Genomic DNA, 14,113 nt, shown 5'->3' with positions numbered 1-14,113 from the left:
CCGACACAGAGCTGTTGTGGTCGCTCCCGGGGGCCCAGGACAGGCTGACGTTCCTCGGACCGTCCACTTCTTTGATCTGTAACTTTGTGGGAGCGTCGGGAACGTCTACGAACACGGCGTCAATCAAAGGTGACACTTCGTTTGTCGGCGTCACACCTGGACTCACCCAGAACCGTGAGCACGGCGGAGGCTCGGTCCTGGTCCAGAGCGGTCCGGGCCGAGCAGGTGTAGACGCCCTCGTCACTGGAGTCCACGTTCATGATCAGCAGCAGGTTTCCTTCCTGCAGGCGTCTGTGGAGACATCAGGTCATCACGCTTTTTTAGTCTAGACTTTTTTGATGGTTACCCAGAACACAAGGCTTTGGATCAGATGATCCTGAGACTCACCTGAACCATCGTTGACATTTTCACACACACTTTTGTTCCCTCGTCACTTCCCACGATTCTATTTTGACCTTTTTTTAAACGAGTGTCTTCTTCCCTGGATGTTACTTTAATTCATCAAATCATGTTTAATCTTAATCTCCTGAACATCTGCATTAAACCCGAGAACGTGTTCAAAACAAACACCAAGAAGTAAATGTTGGTTTGATCTCGGAGGAGACGAGAGGAAGTTAAATCCACCTGAAGCTGCGATGATGACGAAGAAATAATGACTTTTCTTTTCTCTCTCGAACACGTGAAGACCATGAAAGTACCTGGAGGTGTGATCGGAGGACGGAGGGATGGACGTTCCGTCTTTCGTCCACAGCAGCTGGAAGCTCCCCTGCAGGCTCCGGTCGTACCGGGCCTGGCAGGTGAACTGGGCCGTGGAGCCGCTGGTGACCTCAGCGCTCTGAGGCGCCGCCACGATCCTCGTCGCGTCTGGAAACACAAACGCACTCGTGTGACAAACAATCGCTTGAAATACGAATCGAATAACTCTTGAAAAGTAAGAAAAACGTTCAATATTGTTGAATAATAAACAGAAGGAAAGATTAATCTGATTAAAAAGGGTTTAAATGTCCACATGTAGTGAAGACAAGAAGAAGAAATAAAGCCTGAGAGCTGCAGTCATGTGATCCCTGAGAGAACTGATCTCAGTCCAGCTCTAACGGCTTCTCTGGTTCTTCACCTTTGACACTGAGCACGGCCGTGATGGCCGACTTGCCCTCCGAGTTAGCAGCGCCACACAAGTATTCCTGGCTGTCGTCCTTCTCCACCGCCTGGACCTGCAACGACCCGTTCTTGAGCAGAGAAAAACGCTCCTGGTCCTTTATCTCCGGGTTTTCATCCGTGGACCTGGAGGACGACACAGAAGGATCTTTCATTTTTGAAGATAACAAATAAACGTTCAGTAAAACAACTGGTGTTCTTCCATGTGTGGGATGGACAGCTCTACTCCGAGTCTCTTCAGGACGACCGACCTTTGAAGCTGATGTTCCTCCATGAGATCTCACTCACCAGGAGATGGTTGCTGGTGGAGAACCGAAGACGCTGCAGTTCATGGTGATGTTTCCTCCTTCAATCACAGTGTAGTCGTGGTAGTCTTTGGTCAGCATCATAGGAGCCAGATCTGGAATGTGGGAAAAACATCGCATTATACCCGCGTCGATGAGGCTTCACGAAACAGCTGATGAAGTTTCATGAAACAGCTGATGAAGTCTCATGAAACAGCTGATGATGTTTCATGAAACAGCTGATGAAGTCTCATGAAACAGCTGATGATGTTTCATGAAACAGCTGATGGTGTTTCATGAAATATCTGATTAAGTTTCATGAAAGTTTCATGAAACAGTTGATGATGTTTAATTAAAGTTTCATTAAAACAGTTGATGATGTTTCATGAAAAAGTTGATGAGGTTTCATCAAACATCTGAAGTGTCATGAAAGTTTCATGAAACAGCTGAAGCGTCATGAAAGTTTTATGAAACAGCTGATGAAGTTTCATGAAACAGCTGATGAAGTATCGTGAAACAGATGATAAAGTATTGTGACACAGCTGATGAAGTATCGTGACACAGCTGATGAAGTATCATGACACAGCTGATGAAGTATCGTGACACAGCTGATGAAGTATCGTGACACAGCTGATGAAGTATCATGACACAGCTGATGAAGTATCGTGACACAGCTGATGAAGTATCATGATACAGCTGATGAAGTATCGTGACACAGCTGATGAAGTATCATGACACAGCTGATGAAGTATCATGACACAGCTGATAAAGTATCGTGACACAGCTGATGAAGTATCATGACACAGCTGATGAAGTATCGTGACACAGCTGATGAAGTATTGTGATGCAGTATTATGAAACTTTCAACCATCTCTTGGTGAATATTATGAAACTTTCATAATACAATGTTTTCATTTTCAAAGAAGAAACAATTCTGTGTTTCACTGAAACCTCCTGAAGCTTCACTAGCACGATGTTGGACTCACTCATGACCACGATGTTGATGTTGGCCATGATGGTCCCGTGTCTGTTGGACGCCTCGCACTGGAAGACGGCGTTGTCCTCAGGGACGGTGTTGTGAATGACCACCGTGTCCTCCAGCACTCGCCTGTTGCTCAGAGGCTCGTCTGGAGATTTGAAGGTTTAAACCGTAAGAGAAACATTCAGTCTACGAACATGAGCTCCACAAGAAGGTTCACCTTCCAAGATGTCTCCGTTCCTCCTCCACACGATGGCCGGCGCTGGAGTTCCACTGACCGAACACTTGATGGTGACATCGGAGCCGATGACGGTCAGCTGACTCTGAGGAGGTCCTGAGATCCAACGAGGAGGTTCTGGAGAACAAACTCATGACGGATCCATGTCTGGACGGAGGAGACGTCGTCACTCACCTTCAACGATGACGTCGAAGTAGTGAACTTCTTTACCAGCAGAGCTGTTGGCGAAACACATGTACTTCCCTTGATCCTTGTCCTCCACCGCAGGGATCGTCAGCATCTTGTTGAAGTTGCTGAAGTTTGCCTTCGGATTCATTTGTTCGCCGAATCTCATCCACTCCACCCGAGGAGTTGGACTGAAGACAGACGGGAGAGAAGACAGATGAGAAGAGTTGAGGACAATGTAAAAGACAGAGTAGAAGACAGAATGAAGGACAGGATGAAGGACAGAATGAAGGACAGAATGAGGGACAGAATGATGGACAGAATGAAGGACAGAATGAAGGACAGAATAGGGGACAGAATGAGGGACAGAATGAAGGACAGAATGAAGGACAGAATGAGGGACAGAATGAAGGACAGGATGAAGGACAGAATGAAGGACAGAATAGGGGACAGAATGAGGGACAGAATGAAGGACAGAATGAAGGACAGAATGAAGGACAGAATAGGGGACAGAATGAGGGACAGAATGAAGGACAGAATGAGGGACAGAATGATGGACAGAATGAAGGACAGAATAGGGGACAGAATGAGGGACAGAATGAAGGACAGAATGAAGGACATAATGAAAGACAGAATGATGGACAGAATGAGGGACAGAATGAAGGACAGAATGAAGGACAGAATGATGGACAGAATGAAGGACAGAATGAAGGACAGAATAGGGGACAGAATGAGGGACAGAATGAAGGACAGAATGAAGGACGGAATGAAGGACAGAATGAAGGACGGAATGAAGGACAGAATGAGGGACAGAATGAAGGACAGAATGAGGGACAGAATGAGGGACAGAATGAAGGACAGAATGAAGGACAGAATAGGGGACAGAATGAAGGACAGAATGAAGGACAGGATGAAGGACAGGATGAAGGACAGAATGAAGGACAGAATGATGGACAGAATGAGGGACAGAATGAAGGACAGAATGAAGGACAGAATGAAGGACAGAATGAAGGACAAAATGAGGGACAGAATGAGGGACAGAATGATGGACAGAATGAAGGACAGAATGAAGGACAGAATGAAGGACAGAATGAAGGACAGAATGATGGACAGAATGAAGGACAGAATGATGGACAGAATGAAGGACAGAATGAAGGACAGAATGAAGGACAGAATGATGGACAGAATGAAGGACAGAATAGGGGACAGAATGAGGGACAGAATGAAGGACAGAATGAGGGACAGAATGAAGGACAGAATGAAGGACAGAATGAGGGACAGAATGAAGGACAGAATGAAGGACAGAATGAGGGACAGAATGAGGGACAGAATGAAGGACAGAATGAGGGACAGAATGAAGGACAGAATGAGGGACAGAATGAGGGACAGAATGAAGGACAGAATGAGGGACAGAATGAAGGACAGAATGAAGGACAGAATGAAGGACAGAATAGGGGACAGAATGAGGGACAGAATGAAGGACAGAATGAAGGACAGAATGAGGGACAGAATGAAGGACAGAATGAGGGACAGAATGAAGGACAGCATGAGGGACAGATGTCTTGACACCTACAATCCTTCAGGCAAACACTCGAGCTGCAGCTCTTCTCCCTTCTGCAGCACCTTCGCCGTCTGAACACCAGAGGGCAGCAGAAACTGCGGTTTTCTCATCTCAGGTAAATCTAATGAAGAGAAGATTCTTAGTCGAGACTCGTTTAAACAAATACATTTTAACAGAAACTTTAATTTATAAAGAACAAAAGAATAATATCTTTGGTTATCACAGTGAAGAATGTTATAAATGTCAGTGAAAACGTGGATGTTTTAGTTCATTCCTATGATATTTACGATAATAAATGGATTTTCAGGACAAACCAATGAGTCATTACATTATAATTAACTGCATCATTACATGAAGATTGTTTCCAGTTTTAATAATCATTTAGGACGTTTTTTTCTGCAGTGATGAGCAAACGTTATATTCTTACGAGTAAATGGAGGGAAAGTTACAGGATAAAATACAATAAATATACTTTTAATTGTGAAACTTTTCTGCTTCCCGACACTTTCATGATGTCATTTCACATTTGTTTGATTGTTTCATATCAAATCATGATTAAAAAACACTTTTAATTCAGATAAAACATGTTAAACATGGTCACTTACAGGATCTGCCGCCGTCAGACTCATTCCCAGCTGTCAGGGCGACAAAAACAAACATCTTTTCTTTAATCTCTGTTCAACTTCCGTAAACTGTAACGTGACCCGACAGGCCCGCAGACTTGGAATGCAAGAGATGAACGTGTCGGTGGAGAGAAGAAGATTCTAACTTGTTCACCAAGAAAACCATCATCCTTCAGATGATCCAACACGAGCAACTTGTCACGGATCAGTCTGGACTCACGTGTCTTGACCACGACAGCCATCGCCGACTTGTGCACGATGGTGCGTATTCTGGGGAAGTCGGCGAAGCAGCAGTAGTCATGGCGACTGTCCTTAGGTAGAGCGTTGGAGAAGTACAGGTTCCCATTAGTGCCCATGGAAACTCGCTCGTCCTGCGTGATGTGCTGCAGACCTGCGAGGAAATCTTTATGTCAACATCCTGAGGTTCATGTTTTCATTTCTGTCAATCTACTGCAGAGATGATTCATTTACTGGAGTTATTATCTGAGTTTTTAGTCATACGTGGGTCAATAACACAGCAATTATCAGCCTATCAAAGAGCAGCTCTGGGTTAATGATGCTTCATGATTCAGTTTCATGATACACTGTCATCAGCGCTCAGTAGGTGGCGCTCTTTCAGTCAACTAGTGGTTTGATATGATGGAGCAGAGATTGAGGTCATCGTTTAAACCTCGTCTGCTGTTTGAAGAAGACTCAGCGACTCGTCACGAACCAAAACAAATGTCAAGTTTTATGTCAGTTTAGTCCTGATTTAGTGCTTTACTCTAAAGATGCAGGATATATGCTTTAAAAAACATGTGAGAATTAATTTTTTATTGTATAAATCAAGCATTTTTAAACGCACACTTTGACGAACCAGTTTTACGTTCTGTAAAGTTTCAGTTTGTACTTCTATGTCTCGTTGTCGTTTACGTCTCCGTCCGTCTGTGAACTGTGCGGCGCCGCTTGCTAGGCTCGGTTGCTATGGCGACCTGTCTTGCGGCGCTGAATTAGCTTAGTATATACACAGAAGTAATACTAACTTATGATCTAGTCAAACACTAGTGATCCAGTGAAGTAATACTAACTTATGATCTAGTCAAACACTAGTGATCCAGTGAAGTAATACTAACTTATGATCTAGTCAAACACTAGTGATCCAGTGAAGTAATACTAACTTCTGATCTAGTCAAACACTAGTGATCCAGTGAAGTAATACTAACTTATGATCTAGTCAAACACTAGTGATCCAGTGAAGTAATACTAACTTATGATCTAGCCAAACACTAGTGATCCAGTGAAGTAATACTAACTTCTGATCTAGTCAAACACTAGTGATCCAGTGAAGTAATACTAACTTATGATCTAGTCAAACACTAGTGATCCAGTGAAGTAATACTAACTTTTGATCTAGTCAAACACTAGTGATCCAGTGAAGTAATACTAACTTATGATCTAGTCAAACACTAGTGATCCAGTGAAGTAATACTAACTTATGATCTAGTCAAACACTAGTGATCCAGTGAAGTAATACTAACTTATGATCTAGTCAAACACTAGTGATCCAGTGAAGTAATACTAACTTGTGATCTAGTCAAACACTAGTGATCCAGTGAAGTAATACTAACTTATGATCTAGTCAAACACTAGTGATCCAGTGAAGTAATACTAACTTATGATCTAGTCAAACACTAGTGATCCAGTGAAGTAATACTAACTTATGATCTAGTCAAACACTAGTGATCCACAGAAGTAATACTAACTTATGATCTAGTCAAACACTAGTGATCCAGTCACTCGTCTCTTTCAACCTCCTTTGTTAAAGCAACATATTGTAAGAACTTTTCATCTCGTCTCAGTTGTTTTCTTAGAAGATGGTGAACTTACAAACAAACCTGTCTGTCTTCACCGTATGCTAACGAGCTAAGTTGTTAGCGTCATTTATAAAGTGTTATGTGTGCGTGTACAAGGAGGTGGATTAATTATTGATTTGGTGATATCACGACGCGCCGGCGGCTCCTCTCTGATGTCGCTCAGTTTGGCGGGAAACCGATGCAAGTCCCACAAGACTGAGCGTTAGAAGTGATATTTTTCTACCATCATGTTGACACTGAAGCGCGGAAATAAACGAAATATCATCGTTTTCCTTCTATAAACCCCCAGACCTTCACTACAGTACTCACACGTGCACGTGGCTGCATTTTTAGGTGAAAGAAAAAAATATCGCATTAATATCGATATCGCAATTCAAGAAACCAATATCGAATATCGCAATTATCTCCACTACTTCAGGACCAGAGGAGAGAAATCTTTTCAGGCTGTTGCTCCTAAGCTTTGGAACGATCTTCTCTCTCTTTGCGCTTGATGATCTACTGACTCCTTTAAGAAACATCTTAAGACGTTTCTATTTGTTCAGGCTTTTCCTTGAATTTCTCGAACTCATGTGTTGTTCTCAGTATTATCTTGATCTTTAAAGTATGTACTTTTTTGAGTATTGTTTTGATTGTCTAAGCGCTTTGTGACCCTGGTCTCGAAAAGTGCTATATAAATAAATATTACTTACTTACTTACTTGAGTCCATAACATCAAACGCGATCTTCATAAATGTCTCAACGACGGAGCAAAAGTATTTGTTGATGTTTGTTGTTTCATGCAAGCATGTGCACCGAGGCTGCTCTCTCATTGGCTCACTGACTTTGCAAAGATGGTTCTTTCATCACATTCCAGAACATAATGAAAAGTGTTCCTCGAAGGATTATCTGAAGCAGGAAACGTGTGATTTGCGTCGACGTCAACAGTAACAACTCTCAGGAAAAATGTGAAAAGAAACAAAACACATTCTCCTGAATGATTGACAGCTCAGATCTGGTGCTGCCGGAGCTCATGTTACGCGATGACAGAGACATTTTGTTGATACTCCAGACGGAGCTTTAAAAGCTCAACGTGACACGCCAGCGCTTTTAAAAGATCATTAAAACCAGATCTCAGTGACCTCCTGCATCGTCCACGTCTGCAGCCCATTAACACTGTCGCAGCTTCAACGTTCTTCACCAGCTCAAGAGCAGAACATCCAGTTTCAGATGTTCAAACGTCAAACAAGCCTCAGTTCGCAGCGTCAGCGACGATTGGTCGACAAACTCTAGACTTCCTGGAGCCACGAGCAGAACTTGTTTGGTTCACGCCGAACCATTAATTAAGTCTCAGGTCGACTCGGTTTCTCTGAGATCGTCTTGTTTCTTCTCACTTACAGCGAAGACACTTTTACGACCTCCTGAGATGATGAGAAACTCATAAATGAAGAAGCCATGATTCTGTTTGTTCAACCCAATGAACGAGTAAACGTTGCCGTCATGTTTCCAAACGTTTTGATCACAAGCACATTACTCTCGTAATAATCCAGACATGAATCGCCAACGATGAGGTCATTCCACCATAAAAACTCCTCCTCGTCAGATTTCCTTATTTAGCAAGTTTGGTTCCGACCTCCTGCGCCTCTCGCTCGCCAAGGAATGCGTTTCATCCTTCGCACTCGACGCATCAACATTCATGCACCGCCGAGCACGACCGAGTTCAACTCCAGAGAAGTTAAGAAACTCCTTTGAAGCCGGTTCTTAAAATCATCCAAACAATGATTTCCATTTTGTGTTCGTTGAATCTGAGGTTCACGGACAATTATCATGAAATAAATCATTTTAATGATTATTATAAAATATAGAATTTAATGGTTTGTAAAAGAAAAAATCAGAATACAATCTGGAGACCCCGAGGTCAAGAGGGGGAACACCCGGGAATGACCCGGCGAAGATCCTGTTGGACCTCCTGATAAGAACCGACCACGTGGTGATGGACGATCGAGCGAACATCATGATCAAAGACAAACGACAGATGAAAGACTTTGTCACAGTTCAGTCTCGAGCAGCGAAGAAGGAATTGGAAAATATCAGGAGCTCGCAGAAGAAAGTCTCAGAGACTCTGGAGAAACATCTTCTCTCCCGAAGAGTCCGTTTTTAGATTTGAATTGTTAGATTTTCTGTGTCAGGAAAGTTGATAATGACTGGTGTCACGGACGTGTGTCACGAGCTGGAGGTTCTGAACATCTCCGGACTCACCCATAGACATCCAGTGGATCTTTCTGGGAGCGACGCCGACCGGAGGGTTACAGTGGAGCACGAAGGGCTGACCCACCTCCACCACCAACGGTTCTTTGAGCTCCTTGGGAAACTTGGGCGCTTCTGTGGTGAGAGAAGAGTTGATGAAGGTCGACGCAGGTTCGTGAAGACAAGCGTTGAACTCACTGGTCACGACTACTTCGATCTCCTCCGTCACCGCTGTTCCTAAGTAGTTGAAGGCGAAGCATCGATATTTGCCCTGGAACTGAGCCAGTTTCTTGTCAGAAAGCACGAGGTCACCATCGGTTTGCTCGGCTGTGAAAGACGTCAGGTGAGGAGGTACAAAGTCCAGGCCGTCTTTTGTCCACTTGTACCTGCAGGATCGTGGAAGAAAATCAGTGTTTTTGAGCAAGAAAAGGTTGTTTTTTTCCAAAGAACTCACTGTGGAGGAGGATTGCCTTTGGCTTTACATTGGATGGTAACAGTGCTGTCGTAAGGAAGGGCAACGATTGGACCTGATGTGTGTGAGAAGATGGTCGGAAGCTGCTCCACTGTGAGAAGAACAGAGTTAAAAATTAATCAAGAAATAGTTTCTCCTCTCAGAGATTCCATCAGAGTTTCTATCAACGTTGGTGCGAAAACATATGAGACCAATTTAAAAAGACACAGTTTGACTTCGACGTTGTTGTGTAACGAGTGTGTTTTGTAAGATTATTAAGACACAAAAACAAACATGAAATGTTCAATTATCATGTCTTGTTTGTTCACACAAATCACGGACAAATGAAGTCTCCAGAACCGTGTGTGAAGTAACAACACACAACAACACACAAACTTGCACTGTCTCGTGTTCTGTGTTATCTTTCAGTGCATGTTTCCACCAACAGTCTTGATTCCAAACACCGGTTGACTTCCCACTGATGGAGTCACAGCGAGGACGGACTCGCGGACGCCAGCGAGACAATCACTGATTGACAAACACAACAGTTGTGTTGATGCTCACGACACATCAGTGGCTGAGAATAACTTTTCTCGAACACAATCGTGGCTAAATCGACCTGGATCCTGTGATCCGACGCTGATGAGAGATATATTGTGTTTATGTATCACGGCGGCGACTCACCTTCCAGTGGAATCTCCAGTCCTGAGACGGCGGCGCTCAAGGCCACGAGCAGAGCGAGCGTTAACCTCATTCCACTCTCTGGACGTGCAGACCAGGGAATGTTCTGATGCTCAACTGGTGTCAGTTTGTGAGGCGCACACGACCTGAGGCCACGAATAAACAAACAGTGAGGACAAGACCACATCCTGGAACATCAGGTAAGATTTAATACAGAGTTAAATCCTAAGATAGTCACACCTTCAAAAGACGCCCAGACATAACCAGAGAGAGAAACTAAATCATCATGTATGCGAGGATTTCTATGAGGTTTCTTCAAGAGTAACCTTGAGAACATTTAAAAACATCATTGACTTTTGTTTGACAGATTAACTGTAACAGTTCAAACTAATACTAAGACATTAAACTGATGTTTCGGAAGCTTGAATTAAAAAAAACATTAATTTTATTTTGAAGGCGTCAACAGTGAACGAACTATAGCGACAGACGTGGAGGAGAATTTGCAACGTTCAAGGCTGGAGGAGTGAAGACAGTCATGGAAATGTTATGCAAAGAAATGTTCAACAGAAAAACCTTCTTCAAGTCCAACACGTTTAAAAATACGAGGCTGGAATGTGAAGTGAAGGATTTCCATACATTTCTTAAAGGTTCTTCAGATCTGACCTTTAATTTCCAGATGTTATCAACTGTGTATTCTGGTGAAGGAGCCACACAGACCCAGGAAATGAATAAATAAATACATAAAAATAAGCAATCTTTACTATATTGCAGTTTAATTTGATTATAAATCACCAACTGTTGCAAGTTGTTGTAAATGTTTTTACGCGTTATAAAGTAAAAATGCAGAATAAGAGAGTTTTTTTTATTTCTATTTTTTCCAATCAGATGGATATAAAAATATACATTTGACTTATTTAATAGAGAGAAATGTTTCATCTTAAACATGGATACATATGTTTTGAGATTGTCAGGACAGTCGGTTGAGAAACGAGGTCCAGACATGGAGGAACAAATCTATTGAAATAACGCAGTGGTTTCTTCCACTGGTATATAACTTAGAATAACTAGTGATGCAACATCCAACGTTCATCGTAGCTCGACTGTCGATGCAAAGTTACATCTTTAATGTTCTTAGTTCACCAGGATTCATCCGGAGTCACAAAGTTTCTCTAAAGACTTCAGGAAACCAGTGGCTTGACTTCTCACTTTCATTCATGCGTTATTTCCGACTGACTTCAGCGACTCGGTGTCAGTGGTTTCTAACAGTTGACGTAGAACATTGTCTGGAGATCTTCCTGTGACCCGTGGATGCTGGCGGGTCTACAGCGAGACCACTGGCGCACATGGAGTCGCTGCTCCAGGATGGCTCACGATAAGTTGGCCCGAACCCATCAGTGTTTCACGGCTCAGTCCTCGCAGCGACGGCCAGTCTCTGCCAGGAGGGTTCGCCCTCGTGCTAATCCGAGGACCAGCTCCTCACTCGGAGGTCTTCCCAGGACACCAGGCTTCTTATGGAGACATGTAATTGTTGAAGACTACATTCCAACGTAATCTGCTTCAAGTTGCAATCAATTAAACAAATGGAGAGATTGTGGAGAGTGGAATCTGCATTAGGGTCTTTATTGTGATTATCTCTGCTGGATTAAATGGTTAACAAAGCTGACTGGTTTGTTCCTGCAGAGTTAACCGACATTTTGCTGCGTTATAGAGACACAAGCTTCTTTATCCCCTTAGTCTGATGCTATTACACTCGCTTGATCATTCTTTCACGCAACTGCAAACAAGGTTCCATCTGACTGTGATCTGGATTCTGCGTGGACGCTCGTCCGACCGATGGACACGATCACAAGAAACAAGTGAAGCACGAGAGTCACGACTGAGCAGAGATGACACACGTCAACAACACGCTCCGGCAGCTGTCCGTCAACAGTTGATAGAACCTATGATGTCATGTCCTGCTGATCAAAGACCTCGAGACAGTATGTCATTGAAAGAATGTCAACTTTATCTCAGACTTCTTCACCGATGGTCAATGTTTCTACCTGGACTGACACGAGTGTTGTTGCCACTGACAACCTCGGACCACCGTGTTCACTACAGGAAGGTCTTGCTCAAGGGCTCTGAGACAAGGACTTGAACTGCCAACCCTCTGTTTAATAGATGACATGCTCAACACCTTCACCTCTGCCACCACAACAAATGGATCACACACTTTTACACACTGAAAAACATCAAATAAACTAAGTATCAACAAACCTGCAGAAACAAATGAACGTCTTGTTTGTTATAGTGAACTAATGGCTACACATTAAACACACCAACGTAGCTTTTGCACGAGCAGAACTCGTCTCACTCGACTAGAAGTCAACAGATTAAGACACGTTCACTCTTCAGGTCAAACCGCGGTGAAGTCAGACTGTAAATACTGGAGTAATAACAGTTTTTATCTTCTTGCAAACATGGTTTAATTTAAATCACAGGAGGAAAGTGATAGAAGCAGAGAACTGTCGATCATTTAAGAGTAAAAAATGTTCAATATCTCAAAACTTTAATTGTTTCTAATGGTTCAGTTTAATTCAACTGTCATGTTGACACGATGTGTACTGAAGTTTTTACACCTCAGTAAATAAATGTTAATAATACACAGATAATCATGTGTTTTAATTATTGTTATATTATATATAAACATGTCAAGCGTCCTCGAGCACTTCTTGTCGAGGAGCCTTGACTTTGGAACAATCTTTTCAGACATTAACCAGCGTGTTTGGACAGATACAGCCTTCTGGCTCAGCTCCATTTTCTCAACCAGTGTTGACAGTTTGAATCACTTGTTGTCTTTCGTTTCATCTCGACTGCGAGCGTCGATCCCAACACCTTGTTTGTTTGTCCAATCAGCAGCTTTTATTCACGTCACTCTCAACAACTTGCTGGAACACGCAGAACCAAGTCAGGAACTCCAGGAACAGTTGAGAGGAAACGCCAAGGTTTGTTGGTGAGAATTAAAAGATCTTTTACCGCAACACATGGCAGGTTGTCGGCACAAATCCACAGGGATTGAGTTTACTAAGCCAATACATGAAAAGTGTGACCACTACAGACCTAATCCTTGTTGACATAGTACACACTCCACACACCCACACACACAAACACACCCACACACACAAACACACCCAAACACACACACACCTCTTATTTCAACTAGAACTTCTTCTATCAGGAAATAACTTTGAACCAAGAGGAACAATTTATGATTAAATGAAAGCATGACATGTATAAATACAAGTACTGAGTTTATTTATACTTAAGTTTAAATGAACTTAACTTAAATTAACTCAAACTTTCTGGCTTCAATACTCACAGGTTTCATTCTACAGAGAGCAGCAGCGTCACTACAAATCCATTGAGAAAAGTTTGGTCCCATCAGGAGATCATTCTTACGAGCGTCTGTTCACTAGAACCTCTGACATGTCCTTCCAGTCCCGCCCCGGCTCGTGGTCCACGCCCCCTTGCCCGGCCCCCCACACACACCCACACACACTCGCACACACACACACACTCCAGGAGACTCACTGAAGTGACATATGTTGCCAAAGCCTCTCGCTCGGCAAAGACGCTCTGAGCCGCTGACAATAAGCAGACAAAGGCAGCACTGCAGGGCGACCCGGCAGCATCAGGAGGAGAAGAAGAAGAATATCTCCCTCTTTTTCCCTCTCTTTCTTTCTCTTTCCCTCTCTTTCCCTCTCTTTCTCTTCTCCCCCCATTAGTCGTGACCATCCCGCCTTCCACAGACGACGCCTGCCACATTTTCACCGTCGTTTGAATGACAGTTTCTCCATAGAAGAGAGTCATCTTCTCCTGAAGCATGTGAGCGAGTGTGTTTTCACTCACACACACTCTCAC

At 43.2% G+C, this 14,113-nt stretch overlaps 1 protein-coding gene across 3 annotated transcripts in view; it reads right to left on the bottom strand.

The window, feature by feature from the left end:
- The window catches only part of chl1a (cell adhesion molecule L1-like a), a 39,155-nt gene extending 25,468 nt beyond the window's left edge, over nucleotides 1-13,687 (bottom strand). For all 3 annotated transcript variants that reach the window (XM_087780648.1, XM_087780646.1, XM_087780647.1), the window contains exons 1-16: nucleotides 13,572-13,687; nucleotides 10,217-10,359; nucleotides 9,536-9,644; nucleotides 9,280-9,467; nucleotides 9,094-9,216; nucleotides 5,226-5,396; nucleotides 4,988-5,017; nucleotides 4,395-4,503; nucleotides 2,831-3,012; nucleotides 2,639-2,773; nucleotides 2,426-2,566; nucleotides 1,444-1,555; nucleotides 1,115-1,281; nucleotides 699-864; nucleotides 167-291; nucleotides 1-105 (exon numbers count right to left, since the gene is read on the bottom strand). In XM_087780648.1, coding sequence (XP_087636774.1) covers nucleotides 1-105; nucleotides 167-291; nucleotides 699-864; nucleotides 1,115-1,281; nucleotides 1,444-1,555; nucleotides 2,426-2,566; nucleotides 2,639-2,773; nucleotides 2,831-3,012; nucleotides 4,395-4,503; nucleotides 4,988-5,017; nucleotides 5,226-5,396; nucleotides 9,094-9,216; nucleotides 9,280-9,467; nucleotides 9,536-9,644; nucleotides 10,217-10,286 — 1,933 coding nt within the window. In that variant the 5' untranslated portion in view covers nucleotides 10,287-10,359; nucleotides 13,572-13,687. The remainder of the gene's footprint in view (nucleotides 106-166; nucleotides 292-698; nucleotides 865-1,114; nucleotides 1,282-1,443; nucleotides 1,556-2,425; nucleotides 2,567-2,638; nucleotides 2,774-2,830; nucleotides 3,013-4,394; nucleotides 4,504-4,987; nucleotides 5,018-5,225; nucleotides 5,397-9,093; nucleotides 9,217-9,279; nucleotides 9,468-9,535; nucleotides 9,645-10,216; nucleotides 10,360-13,571) is intronic.
- Between the last annotated feature and the right edge of the window lie 426 nt (nucleotides 13,688-14,113).

The sequence above is a fragment of the Callionymus lyra genome, chromosome 19 (assembly GCF_982586985.1).
Source record: "Callionymus lyra chromosome 19, fCalLyr1.hap1.1, whole genome shotgun sequence".
In the NCBI taxonomy this organism is placed as follows: domain Eukaryota; kingdom Metazoa; phylum Chordata; class Actinopteri; order Syngnathiformes; family Callionymidae; genus Callionymus; species Callionymus lyra.
This window is presented reverse-complemented; position numbering and strand designations above follow the sequence as displayed.